The 14,967-nt window shown below is 37.9% G+C and overlaps 1 protein-coding gene across 1 annotated transcript in view; it reads right to left on the reverse strand.

Moving 5' to 3' along the window:
• The window catches only part of LOC140237207 (F-BAR domain only protein 2-like), a 132,985-nt gene that overhangs the window by 44,913 nt on the left and 73,105 nt on the right, over positions 1-14,967 (reverse strand). The window contains exons 11-13 of the mRNA XM_072317152.1: positions 14,056-14,071; positions 13,025-13,105; positions 8,165-8,398 (exon numbers count right to left, since the gene is read on the reverse strand). Coding sequence (XP_072173253.1) covers positions 8,165-8,398; positions 13,025-13,105; positions 14,056-14,071 — 331 coding nt within the window. The remainder of the gene's footprint in view (positions 1-8,164; positions 8,399-13,024; positions 13,106-14,055; positions 14,072-14,967) is intronic.

Genomic DNA, 14,967 nt, shown 5'->3' on the forward strand with positions numbered 1-14,967 from the left:
TCTTTTTTTTTAGTTGAATGAAATAAGCTTAAATATGAAAAAAAAAAATGAAATGAGACAGACCAAAATTCAAATCACATTTTATGGGCTTTAACCTACACACATGACTATCTATTACGCAATATATGCATAAATGCACATATGAGTACTATACATACATGTGTACACATTTTGTACTTTGTATTAAAAAAAAAAAAACAACAGCAGCACAACAATTCATATACAAACAAAATGTGAGAAGTACATGTAGGCACATATCACTGTATCACAAAGGCCCATTTTGGTTGTCATGGTTACTGCAAGACATTCAATGGATGTGACTGCTACATGATGACACACACAAACACACACACATACACACATAAAGACATACTACCAATGACATGTATTGTGTTAGCCCAGTCTGCATTCTTTTTGTGTGTTTTTTATGGAAGAAATCATGACAAAACAAGTAACTCACTATCTCAACATATTGATAATTGTTAACCCTTTGTATTAAAAGAAGATAGCTAAGAACACTATGTTTTGATAACAAAATATGGTGGATTTCCTGGGGCAGGGTTGGATTACATCAGGCAATGCCATAATTCAAACAGCATCATAAAAATTTGTGTTGGAATTCACCCTGAATGTTAGTGCACTATGATTGTACTTTAATCAGAGCAGAGAAGGGTCTTTTAAAAAGAAAACATCAACATTGGCAGAAAAAGGAATCTTGGGAGAAAATTCATTTCAGTTATCATATTGCAAAACTGAATCTTTCTAAACACATGATCACACTGCATTAAGAATTCGAGGAGATAGTTTTTAATTAAAAAGTCGTATTGACATTTTACTAACAAAAAAAAAAAAGACATAGCTTTCTCACAACTTGAATAGCATGTAGAAATATAGACCACAATAAGAATCTACAGAAAGCTTCTCTCAACTGAATGTTAAATTGCAGCACATCATCTGGGTAGACTAGGAGTACAAATATATTTATAAACAATCACAATTCATCAACATCTAAATGCAATAATTTCACGAAATTCTACTGAGTTTGGCATTCACTTTGTGACATTCCAATGGATCCCCCTCCAAATATAAAAATTTAATAAGTTTAATAAACTTATCTTGTACCTATAGTTATACACAGTATAAAAATAACCGACCATGACAGAGTAGTACAATTAATAATATTTATTTTTAAAAAGAATTTCTAAAATATTCATGCATGTTTCATAAGGTACATATGTACCTTTGTCACCAAAGTACAAATTCAAGCAACAAGTCCGTCCGTTGAAAGACTTGGCAGTCTACAAACTCACAGTAAGGGCAATGGGCTTCATGGATAACACATCCCTTCACATGACACACATCCTCGGAAGGACTGGTATAATAAAGTGAACACTGCAGCATCATTATCCTCACAGGAAAAGCATGCTACCAATGACAAGTACTGTCACACAGACCATGGAGCCGCCTTCCATCAAAGGGGATAAAATCCATGCATTGGTGCAGCTTAAAACTCGGGGCCAAGCATCCCAGCAAGAGGGACATATGTACACATGTATACACCTACAAGATACAGTGTATCAAACATTCAGAGACCCTATTCACACATGTAAAATACTGTCAAAGAATAGTCTATGCAGAATCAGGCTTATCGGTGATAAAAACATGTCAGTGTAAAGTGAGTTAGACACATGGGAAACACATTTCTGTAGGACCCTATTCAAACTTGTACAATTTATAAGAGCAATATGTGCAGGGTCAGACCGCAGAAAGGAAATACATGCAGTGTGAATGTAAATGCCATGGCATGAACACACAATTTAAGTGGGCTAGCACTGAGTGCTCCAATATAAAAATGGAAACCTGACATGTTTTAAAATCAAGTTTCATGGAGGTGAGAAGTCACATCAATTTGCTTTGTGTCTAGAACTAGCGGGGGAAAAAAAAGGAAAAAAGGTGTGCTGATCACATATAAAACATGCACAGGTCACAGTTGTGAATGGGGCCCATCATAAGGTCACATGTGCACAGGTGTGAACATGGTTTGGGCATCAGACAAGAGTACTACTTCATACAATGTCTGATTCCGAGCAGATTTAGTGGGAAGATGTCTTTTGAATGAATGTGGAAAATATAAGACCATAAATCTTTTCAAGCAAGTAACAGAAATATGCTTGTCTGGAGTCACATAACCCAGACAAACATCTCAGCTGGCATCACAGGGCATGCATTACATAAAAGGGGAAAGCACATTCATACAACTGGAACATGCAGTTTTGATGTCACATGACTGGGGCAAATATCTCAGAAGTCACATGATCTTGTACAATCATGCCTTGGGTCACATGACAAGGATGAACCTTAAGTCACATGATCTTGTCAACGATCTCTGGCTTAAAAGAACACTCTTTTATAAGAAAGCCACACAAAAAGGGACGAAACATTAACCAAGGTGCATTACGGGCAGTCACATCTGTAATCAAAATATCTAAACAAATACCACTTAGGACTACAGAAGGACAGATATCTCTAGTGACACAGGAGTTGAGGGAAATGCTTTCCGAAGGAGGGTATACCGAGATATAAGAACAGAAGTTTTGCCTTCATATTGTTGAATTTTACATCTTCAGGTCTCTTTTAACTTCTTTTGTGCCACGTTTGCACACCAGACTCAGTCTACAGCTCGCCAACTTGGCTTTACTTATGCCACAGTACATTGAAAGTGTCATAGTCATAGCTTCATTGTAGATTTACATCATAGCAAAGCTTGAATTTTCTCTACAACTTTATAGTAATGATGGCTCTTTTATCATAAATCCTTCTTTAGAAAGTTCCATGGCTTTGAAAAAAAAATAAAATCAAACAGCACTCATGCGTTGAATGTTGGGCTGGCGTAGGGGATATTCAATAAGTATTCCTGCATAAGTTTAACAACACACATAAACAAAGTTCTGCCCAATCCACCAACAGAGGGAGACATTCACATTTCTAGTGGGGGCCACCATTGGGTTGACCTACATTTATGTGCAGTGACTGCAGGGAAGAAAAATGGGTCCGCTCATGGGTTTGCTTGGCATGAAACACTCTGCGTAAACAGGCCTGAGAGAGTGCAGGGGTGATGGAAGGATGGATGCAAAGACCAGAGGGATGGATAGATGAATGGATGAATGAATGAATGGATGGATGGACGGATAGGTGGATAAATGGATGGATAGATGGTTGGATGCATGGTTGGATGCATGGATGGATAGATGGTCAGATGCATGGGTGTATAGTGGCTTGGATAGGTGGATACATGGACAGATGAACAACGGATTAATGAAAATGGATGAAAGCAGATGAACAATAGACAAGAGGGTAGTTAACAGGGCAAATGGATGGAAAAAAGAGTGGATGGATAAATGGAAAGACAGATGGATGTGTGAATAGATATATCATAAGTAAATGAATGCATGCATTAGAGAACAGATGAATGAATTGATGAATGATGAAGGAATATTAGGTTTATGGATAAATAGAATAATTTGACATATTAATCATCGGTAAGGTGGAAATACAGGACAGATGGATGGTTGGACAAGAGGAACGAGCGAGATGGATACAAGGATGACCAGATGAATACCAAAATGGATGAACCTCAAGGAAGGATTAGCACAATGTGTTAATGCACAAGTGAACAACATATTGATTTGATAGACAAAAGGATAGATAGATGCAAGGTGAATGGTTTAAAGGAAGGAGTCGGTTTCACATACATATGCATGACACATGGATAGAAAAGAAATTCACAAGAAAAAGAACCATCATGGTACATGACAAAAAAAGTGAATGTATATTTAATACAGAAAAGCCATTAATAAAGAAAAGACATTTTACATTAGTGCAGTATGCCAAAGAAAGGAGATTAAATATAAAAACCGTATAACAATGACATCATTTGGTGTAAAAATGAATGAAGCCATGGCCAGATTTTCAGCATTAATAAAAATTGGGGAAAATGCATGCCATTCGTCACAAATGAGAAATGATTCGAACGGAATTGATGATTGAAATTTTGAACAAATGAATTAATAAGTGAATGGATGGACGGGTGAGTTAATTTGATTAGATTGATCATGAACATAAGGTGCAACAGGTAAACACATGAATCAATTGATTAATTGATTGATTGATTGACAGATGGATGGATTGATGGGTGGATGGACAAAGCAGCGATGTGACCAATACATTTGCACAGATAATTTAATGCACGGATGAAGGCAAATGGTCAGATACCAGGATATGCAATGGAGCAGAGTAAAAAGGGAAGGAAATGAAGAGGAAAGAATCAGTCAACCAGTGGAAGAAATGCCAAACAATGACTAGTATGCAATGCATTTTTTTTCTTTTAATGATATCCATGGAAACAAAAGTGAAACTCCACTCCACGTCCAAACTGACTTCCAGACATAGAGAAGTATAAAACAAACGACATGGTAGAGGTTTCGATGGAATCGGACACCAGATATATCACAGAATTTGGAAGTTTTCACGTTTTTACGACAGTCGGTTGCAACCACATATATATGATTTAGATAAGGTGGCAATGCAAAGGGCCTCACATTCTCACTAGAATGTCCACAAATTTTCACAAAACAGTATCCTTGGAAGGTCACCCTTTAAGTGCTGACTAGTACAGAGAACCCCACAGTGCTTAATATACACCAGTTGTCAAACGATTCCATGGCACAGTAAGAGTTTAACCAAAAGGAGGGGAAAAACAGTAATAGTTGATTCTCTTCAAAATCAAAGTGACACTGTGTTGTTACAGTGAAGCAAAGGCGACTTTTGGAGAGGGAGGGTTATTAGCGATTGCTGCATGATGGACTAAAACAGTTTGTTTGTTTGTCTGTTTGTTTGTTTTGGGGGTTAATCCTTTGATTACAATTCATTTTTCGGAAGGTTTGTTAATTAAAAAATGAAATAAGGTTTGTTACTTAGAAGGTTTGTTATACCGAAAATAAAATGAGGCTTATTATTCTGAAGGCTTGTCAATCTGAAAATGAAGTAAGGCTTATTATTACAAAGTTTCATTAATTCAAAAATGAAAAAGGTTTGTTAAAATGAAAACAATATAAGATTCATGGTTCTGAAGGTTTGTATTAAAAAAAAACATATTTAATTTTTGGAATAAGGAAACCCATCCAACATTTTGCAGCCAAACCAAAGGATGACGTGTGAAGACATACCACCCTAATCACATCCTATGTGCAAACAGGTCCTATCACTATCACTGCTTAGGAAAGCACATACAAAACCACAATATTCTGTTACTTTCTCTTTTTAATTTTTTTTTTCCAGCTCGATTTCCATGAAACTTCCACCATGGTTTACACTCTATCTCTCGGAATCGATTGCAGCGTGGGAGAGGACTCTCACTTTTAAAAAGCTTCTTTCTACTTTGTGGCTCTAGGCTAGCATCCTCCAAGCTGCACAAATGCAGGGCAACAGCTCTAATAAAATAATAAATATAATAATAATAATATCTATAATGAGGCTCTCTAAAATTCACATTCAAATGAATACTGTAAGCACTAGGAAAGTCTATTACATTCTTCACGTACATGTACTGCACAGACCATACACATTTCCAGGTTTTTCGTGAGCGACTATGAAAAAAACAACAAAAAACAACCTCTGATCGATGAAAGAATTTCATGAATTTGAATGATTCTGATCATTCCACAGAGTAAGAAATTAAAACAATCTTGGGAAATGTTCAGGTAAAAAGCTTCATATCCATTTTCTGCATCAAAGGAAGAATATTTCATTGAGTCAACTTTAAATACTATCATTTTTAATATATAAGTGCCTGCTTTATACAGACAGTCGGTGGCATGCAAATTATACATCAACTGGTTCTAAAACAGCATCATTAGTTTGACACCCATGCAGTGTAGCCTCATTTAACAATACCAAGCATATACGACCAGGAATACTGCAGTGCTTATGGAATGCAGTTGTACACAGCCTTGTCACCCTCAGACTCTAGAGGGCGCTATTACTTGACAGTGCTCACACTGCTGTCCTCTAAAAATATTTAAAAGGAAGGTCTACCCAATAGAGGGACTCATTTTGAATGAAGGTAGTGATTTACAGTCTGCTAGCATAATTGAGAATTTGAAACTAAGGCGCATACCAGTACAAGGAATGTTGTAACATCTGATGTGACCATAGGTCAAATGTCACGGTGTCCAGAGTACCTCTTAACCCATTCTATACTAGATCAGGAAATTACTATAGACTTTGTGATGGCTTTAAGAGGGGCACAAATGCAATCAGGTTCAACTAGCTTCTGGCACCATGTCATTGTGATGTGATTACACTACAATTCTCCCCTGCATTATAATAGCAAATGGTTATTAATCTTACATTTTCCCTACAGGAACATTTTTTTTTTCTTTACATGACTGCTTAACAGTTCCTTTAAATCATATTTCCTATACCTCCATAAGTGTGGAAGAAATGTAAAAAAAAAAAAAAAAACTTTCACGCAAAGTCAAGAAATGTATAATACATGTGTGTAAATATATATGGCCATTTTCCTCATGGAGCATATGAGGAATATCACACAAATTGTTTTGGTCATGTGACATAAAACATCTAGCTGATATTTCATACAGCCCTCAGGTAGTCATAGATAACAAAGTAATATTGAGACTGTCATAACTCTTTCTTTGTTTGGTGTGCCTCCCCCTCTTGATTGTTGCTGACCTTTTGGGATGGCTCTCACTCAAATTTCTAATCTTCTTGTGTGGGGGTAAAGTCTCCTGTGGGAAATTTTTTACTGAGACTTCCACTATGACTTATATTACCATCCGCCATGTAACGCACATCATATCTTTAGCAACTGGACACAAGTCAACCTCATCAAGGTTCATATCTACATGTATGTCTGCTGTCGGGGGAGGGGAAGCAATTTAATGATGCAAGCAAATCAAACCGAAGCAAAGCAAAGAATACTTCATAACATTAGCAAGCACAAAGACAGTAACACATATGCTGTGGGCATTCAGGCACAGAGGGTGACATGCACTGTGTGAGAATGAACACAGAGGGCGACATGCACTGCGTAAAAAAAAAAGGAGGCCAGTGCAACAAGGAAGCACAAAATGGCAGACAAACATAGAGCAACTATCGAGGAGAATGGAAAATTGAGAGCAGTAGAAAATTTTACTTTTGAATGGCTTTATCGAGACCAAAATTATGAAAAAACAAAATTATCACCCTCTTGTACACTACGTGGGCAACTTGTAAAATTCTATTTTCATTGTATCACAATATTTGAATAATGATGTGATGGAAATTTCAGAAATTAACATTTGAAATGAATTTTCGAAATGAGTTTATCCAAAACAAAATACTTTTGTCTTGCATCATGCAGTGGAGGATTAATCAACTAATGAAAAACCAAGTTTAATAAAAGAAAGAGGTTTCAAATAGTTGCAGGTTGATGTCATTATACAATTGGTGTATTCTGTTTGACTTCTTTGTTTTATTTTGCAAGCTATGAAAAGAAAGTCACATACATTGTATCACAATGAAATACACCATTCTAGTCTTTATGGTTTGTTTGTTTGTTTTTTCTGCCAACCATCAATCCATTTATTATATTAATCCTTACTGTGTTTTGTTTGTTTCACAAGGATTGCTTTCTTTGCCAGTTGGTATGGATATCTGGAAATGAACTATCAATGAATAGAGATTAACTAATCCCCCTAAATCTTTATCATGTCACCATGGCTTCCCAGGTAGACTAAGGCATGTTGCTACACATAAAATGAGCTTGCTAACTTTCCAGTGAGGTCAAGTTTTGGAGGGATTACTGAGTGCAGATGAAAAAGCTTGGCAAATCAAGCTATTTGCCTAAACACATATTCAAGGGGTAAGGCTGGGTAAAGCACACAACAACGATACATGCAAATGATGGAGGCAGAAGAAATCAATGTGGATGCAGAACGGGATAACGGTGGTCGTGGGTGGTGGGGCGGTCCTCTACCGGTGGTCCACGTGTGGAGAGAGGGAGTGGGGGTGGGCGTGGTGGGTGGAGGGGGAGGGGTCTGGTGCAGGGAATCCGGCATGCCTCAAGAGGGGGGACGACCGATTCAAGACGTACAGACAGACTCACCACCGAGAGGTCCCGAAACGACCCCATGGAGTAGACGCTGGGGCTGGAGGAGGGGGCCTCGGGGGGCTGCCCTGCCGCCGAGCTGGTGGGTGTGGTCACGGGTGGGGCGAGAGAAGTGGGAGTGGTGGTAGTAGTGGCGGCAGCAGTGGTGGTGGTGGTGGCGGTTGTGGTGGTGGTGTTGTTGGTGGCAGTGGCAACAGTGCTTGTTGTTGGTTTAGAGTTGTTTGCCACTTTCTGGTATGGTATTGGTTTTAATTTGCCACAAGTTATGTGTTGTTTTTATTTTTTATGAAACAAAAATGGGAAAATGGAGGAGCCACCACCCATTGAGTAGAGATGAGCGAGAGGAGCGATGGAAAGCGATGAAAAAACAGGAGAGAGAAAAGGAAAAAAAACACCGAAAATTCATGTGGAGAACGACATAGGTTATGAATGGAACTCAACGAACTAAACAGAATGAAGTACAGCTGTATGCAGTGAATGTCTGCAATGAAAGAAATCAGACTTCGTGACGTCAGCACAAAAAGTGTAAAGGCAGTCTGAAGAAATCTATAACAAGAAATAAAAAGAAGCAACACAGCTGGCAGTATGCGATCATGACAAGAGGAGAATGTAAGAATGTATCATGTAAAAGAGTGCATCGACATAGCACAAAAGGGTCTCTGATATCCACATCACATTCAATTCAGTACTGCACCCTCTCCACTTCTGCATCAAGTGCCAACATGCAGCCTCACTCACTCACATCACTGCGATGACACGTAACAGGGTCGGTAATATCTTATCGGGATTGAATCCATTTCCACTTTTCACACAAAAAGAACATCCATGTCACACACAGCATCAGACAGGAATGTCCAGCTAGTCAAATTCATGGACACAAGCAGAGTGACCCCTCACTCCACAACACATGGTGAAAAAAAAAATGACCCAAATCTCTGACGTATCTTTCTTGCAAGCAGCTTCTAGCATGATTGGGAAAGTCTTATGCCAGTACCACTTGTAACATACCATGACAGTGAAAACTTCTACAGCACTATTCCCTGCCATTTGATAGCCACCATCTTGTTTGGGGGTAACCATGCATGGCAAGCATGTGGCACGCTCCCGTTCTACTTCATTATTTCCTCACCGATCCTCTTTCTTTATAAATTCATGGCAAATATATCACAAAAATTCGCCATCATTGTTTCATCTTTGATAAAGAGAGGGAGGAACTTGATTTCACTTGTACAATAAAAACAATAATGCAAACAACATATATTCAGGTAGTCTAATTCTTTTTTTTTTTTAACAAATCGGGCCTTCCCGACAATTTTGCAAGTGGTTAAATTTGTGATCATGGAGTACAGTAATGGACAGAGAAATGTATCCATGCACATCACATTTATGTTGGGATCAGAATGAATACTTCTGCGTGTTGCAACATTTGCTATTAGCACCCGACTCGCAAAACTTGAGAAAATAAAAACCTCACAAAATATATGGGATATACAGTATCTAATAAGTCACATTTCAGCAAGCTTTGTACATATTGCCAAGGGACAGTTAGCATCACTATCACAGGACCTAAATGGCTATTTTGAGGTATTACGAGGACACAAAGTTCAAACTGACTTTACTGGCTTTTCGACACTCGTAATAGTGTTAACCACCCTCTACCTGCATGGGCCTGGTGCTGTACTGTGCAAAGCCTATGGGGATTTCAAAACTTCAGAGGGAATGGGTTAATCGTACTTGCCCCATTTATGGCCCAGCTTTGGGCGACTTGCTGCTTTGATTCCACTGATTCCACTTCAGTACAGTTTCCTGCTTGAGGTTGAGGTTTCCCTTCTGAAACACTTCATTCCTCATGGGCAAATGTGGAGGCAGCTCAAAGCCATGATTTGACTCCTTCTATGTCAACAAGGAGTTTCTATTTATACATCAATTCTATCTCTTTTTAATCTATTCAATATTGCTTTATTTACTCATCTACTCAATTCATCTATGAATCATTATATGCATTGATTTCCCCTTTACAAATTCTGTATTAATCTACTATTAAGTGATATAACTATTTACTTCAATACTTACTCAGTAAGCCATTCATTAATTATGAATATGCATTCATTATGGATATTCATTCATTATGAATACTCATTAATCAATTCATGTATAAATCTTTACATTAATCTACCTATTTATTTGTCTATTCATGTAGGTATCTACTTCATTATTTATGTGTCTAATCATTCACTATTTATTTCCTCAATTAGGAGGAAAGGTAAGTAGGGAAGTGGTTCAACCTTCGAAGAGTCATGGGATAAAAAGAACTTTTGTTTCCCCCTCATCGACAATGACTCGAGGAACATGATCAGAGGAAGGGCGTGGCTGCGTGACACCGCACATGGGAAAACAAATCATGTGACGATTTGTCAGCAGACATCGCAGTACCAGGCCTACGATAGAAGGCTGTAGATGGTATGGGAACCGGCATGAACGAAGATTCTCTCAAGCCTTACTGTGTTTTTATTTTTTGCCGATTAGCTCACCTGCTAAAGTGCTTTTCTCGCCGATTGGCGCAGATGTCTGCAAACTAATTGTCAATGAATAGAGATTAGCTAATCCCTCTAATCCCTTTTGTGTCACCATGGACTTCCTGTTGGACTTGAAGCACATTGCTACACCCAAAAGTGCAGCAGGGGGGGGGGGGATATTATTCTGTCACTCAGGGGGAATACTGTGAGAACTTGTTATCCATGGGCATTTTACCCACTACCTGACACTGTGCCACATACTGAGCAGCTATATGTTTGGTGGAAAATGTTCTGCTTTGAAACAGAAACATGTATGATATGATAATTATGCACAAAAGATAAGTGGTGCTTATCATGAGCAAACATTATGGTATGAATATATGAATGCCCCATGATTAGTTGTGGACTGAAGTCAAAATTTACAAGCACATAGTGGGCGACCACAGATGTAAACACAGCGCTGCACAGAAGTAACCAAAAGAACTGATATCCAGGGCACAGAACAGCAACTGACAGCCAGCTTTGTCCACAAACAGCTGCAAGAAGGATTGACGGAGACAGACAGACAGACAGACAGATAGACAGATAGACAGACAGACAGCTGAAAGGGAGAAAAGAAAGAGAAAGAGATAGACACACAGGCAGTTAGAAAGAGAGAGATAGAGACTGGAAAAGATAAGAAAGGGATGGTGAGACAGAGACAGACAGACATACAAACAGACAATCATACAGACTGAAGGAGAGAAAGAAAGAGAGACACAAGCAGATAGACAAATATACAGAAAGAGAAATAGGAAGACAGAGAGACACAGATAGGTAGAGACTAAAAGATAGAATGAGAGGGCTAAAGAGACAGACAGACAGACAAACAGACAAACAGACAGACAGACAAACAGACAACTGAAAGAGATAAAGAAGAATGAGACAGAAAAATTAAGAGACATACAGCATGAGACATAAATACAAATGGACAGATAGACTTAAAGTGTGGAATTAATTAATTGAATTAAATTAAACTGAATTTAATTTAACTGAACTGAACTGAATTGAATTGAATTCAATTCAATTAAATTAAATTGAATTGAATTGAACTGATTGAATTGAATTGAACTGAATTGAATTGAACTGAACTGAACTGAATTGAACTGAATTGAACTGAATTGAACTGAATTGAATTGAACTGAATTGAATTGAATTGAATTGAATTGAATTGAATTGAATTGAATTGAACTGAATTGAATGGAATTGAATTGTATTCACTATTGAGTTGAATTGAAGTGAAAGAGAAAAAGGAACACAGAGACAACCTAAAAGACAGTGAAAGAGATAAAGAAATGGAAAGAAAGACAGACTAACAGTATACAGGAAGAGAGAGGGAGAGAGAAAGAAGAAAGAAGCCTAGCTCATCACAGGTCAAACATATGCCATCTCCTGCTGTTTTTGATGAACATAATGGCCCACTTCCTAAAAATGTTTCCCCTGCCTCTGTTGTTTCCTGTAGTGTTGTTTCTCAAACAACATTGTGGCCGCACAAACCACAAAGAGCACATTTTGTTCTGTGTTTTTGTGTCCCCAACATCAAAACCAATATGATTCAAACTTTGTTGTACATGAGGCAAGATGTGCACTGTATTAGAATGTGTGCAGACATACATCCATAATCACATTAATACTCACCGATATCTTCAAATAGTGGATTGAGTTGTGTGTGAATCAATTCTGGCAGTGAGGGTTATATGAATCTTTAAAGTTTGACAAGATGAACTAGAATAGATCTAGATATATGGATAGATAGACAAATAGATAGATAGATAGATAGATCAACAGACAGATAGATAGATAGATGGACAGATAGATACAGACAGACAAATCGAAAGATTGAAGGATAGATAGATAGATATACAGATAGTAAGATAAATAGACCAATAAAGATATAAAACTTGATATATCAATAAAATGATAAACAAAGAGGTAAACAGATAGACAGATGGACAGATAGATAGATAGATAGATGGATAGAGAGGGAGAGAGAAAGAAAAAGAGAGAATGACAGATATAATATCAACAGAGAACGCATTCTTGGTTGCTTTTAGACTCGATGTGCACCAAATACCTGAACACAATGAAGATGGCAATTGCATCTAATATGGATACATGAGGTCTTGCTAGAACCCAACTTGCGAAAAAAACAAATGCGACAACAGTTAGCCAACTCCATACCATCCACTAGAAACACGCAAGAAGACAGTGAGAATGAATATCACCTGGCTTGAGGGAAAAAGAAAGAAAGAGAACAGATGTGATAGATGAACCATCAAAGGAGAGAAATCGGGGATCTCACCGAGGCTATGGAATCTTTGAAAGATCCCAGCGAGGCGTTTCCGATGCTGCCCGAGCGCTCCGATGAGTTGCTACTCTGTTGCTATGGAGACAGGGATTGCGTTTGTGGGCGATTGACGAGAAATCAGAGGGTAGGCGTTTGAGGATGTTAGATTGAACCATGGCACCCCTGGCATTGAACACTTACACACACATCTGCGATTCAGGGTCGGGTTAGTGAAAGTGTGAACAGCACCAAACACACTCATTGAATACTGAAGTTGGAGCAAGGATACACTGAGCATGACATGTCTGATACATTAATCCCCGTTTGGCTGTGTTCTGACAACCCTGCAAAACAACACCTCATGAATGACCCATTCATGTTCATGTTCTGACAATTTTTTTTTTCCACTGACTGTGGGATAGAACAATGTTTCAGCTGGCACTCTGCATACAAATATTGCCTCAAAGACTTAAATGCTTGGAAGCAACAAACACTCACACATCATGTCTGCATAGTTGTTGCATAGAATGAGTTTCTCAATGCACACACACACACACACACACACATACATACAAACACACACAAATCATCACATTATCAACACAATGTCCATTTCTTTTGACATGAATGATATCAGAGTGAACATTGTCTCCCTACCCAATTCTTTTTTTTCCCCCATTTTCCAACCTGTTTGATATAAGCCTGTTTTCTTCTGGCTTTGACCAGAATGAGTTACAAGCACAGGTGGGACTAAGGGAAGATAATGCCACTAAAAGCCGAAAAGTTTCTTTGCTAATCATCCAGTCGAAACAGGAGTTTTGGCCATCTCTCAGAAAGAGAGAGAATGTACATCAAGTAACAGACCCCTCTCTTTCACTCTTCCCATGTTTTTGTTGTTGTTTTTCCTTTAAAGGTGGAAATTGATTGCTTCCTTAAAACGTAAAGGGTGATGAATAGACAAAGTGCAGAGCACAATGGTACAGGACAGCTGGGAGGGCCTAGGTTGGCTCAGTGTTAGGTAACGAAGCAAGATTAGCTCTTCTTACCATATCCGGTGAATTCCTGCAGTAAATGAGAACAAAATCCCAAAGGAGAGAGAGAAGAAAGAAAATATGAACACGATTGCAAGAAAAAAACTTGCACGAAAATAAACATTATTTTTATGTTTGTTCTGTTTTTGTTTTTTTTTTTCAAAAAGAGGAACAAGCAGCAAAGAAATTATAACTTGACTAAGGATATGTCAGCTTCAGGATTTATCTTGGTTGTCATCTTTCAGGTTTAATGGGTGGAAAAAAAGTTTTTGTCAAAACAAAACAGAAATGGATGCTGAACCAGCTGTTATGATATACATAGGTCATTTGTATCATTTAACACTGTGTTTCCATGAAACGAACCAGGAAACATACAGTAAAGTACACATATATGAGACAGAGAAATATCAATAACCACTCATATCACGTTTGAATATTTTATGTTTCGCTCTAAAACTACATGGTATCATATAACAACATCCTATCCATGAAATCATACAGGGCATTAAATCATCTATCTCCTTCTTCGAATGTATACTATATCCTTTTATGAATGGACATTTGATTATTCCTGTCAGATTCCACAGATTAAATGGGATTTGCAAACTGAGGGTGGGACGTTCAGGTATCTAAACATATCATGGAAAAAAAAAAAAACCTGCCCCATGTTATGTGTACATGCATATTGTACCAATTCACATTACTTGTTTGTAATACAATCTGCATCTATAATTAAAGTATCAAATTAGAGATGGTTCAAATCATATCATACTGATAATCACAATATTTGCTGGTTTAGATGTTCTGGTGTCAAACATTTGAAATATGTTGCCCTCCCTAGGATTGTTACACATTCATCAATGACTTGTCCAGGCTTGGACATCATACAATGTACTTCCAGAGCCCCATAGCGGCCAGCTTGTGGCA

This window comes from Diadema setosum, chromosome 13 (assembly GCF_964275005.1).
Source record: "Diadema setosum chromosome 13, eeDiaSeto1, whole genome shotgun sequence".
In the NCBI taxonomy this organism is placed as follows: domain Eukaryota; kingdom Metazoa; phylum Echinodermata; class Echinoidea; order Diadematoida; family Diadematidae; genus Diadema; species Diadema setosum.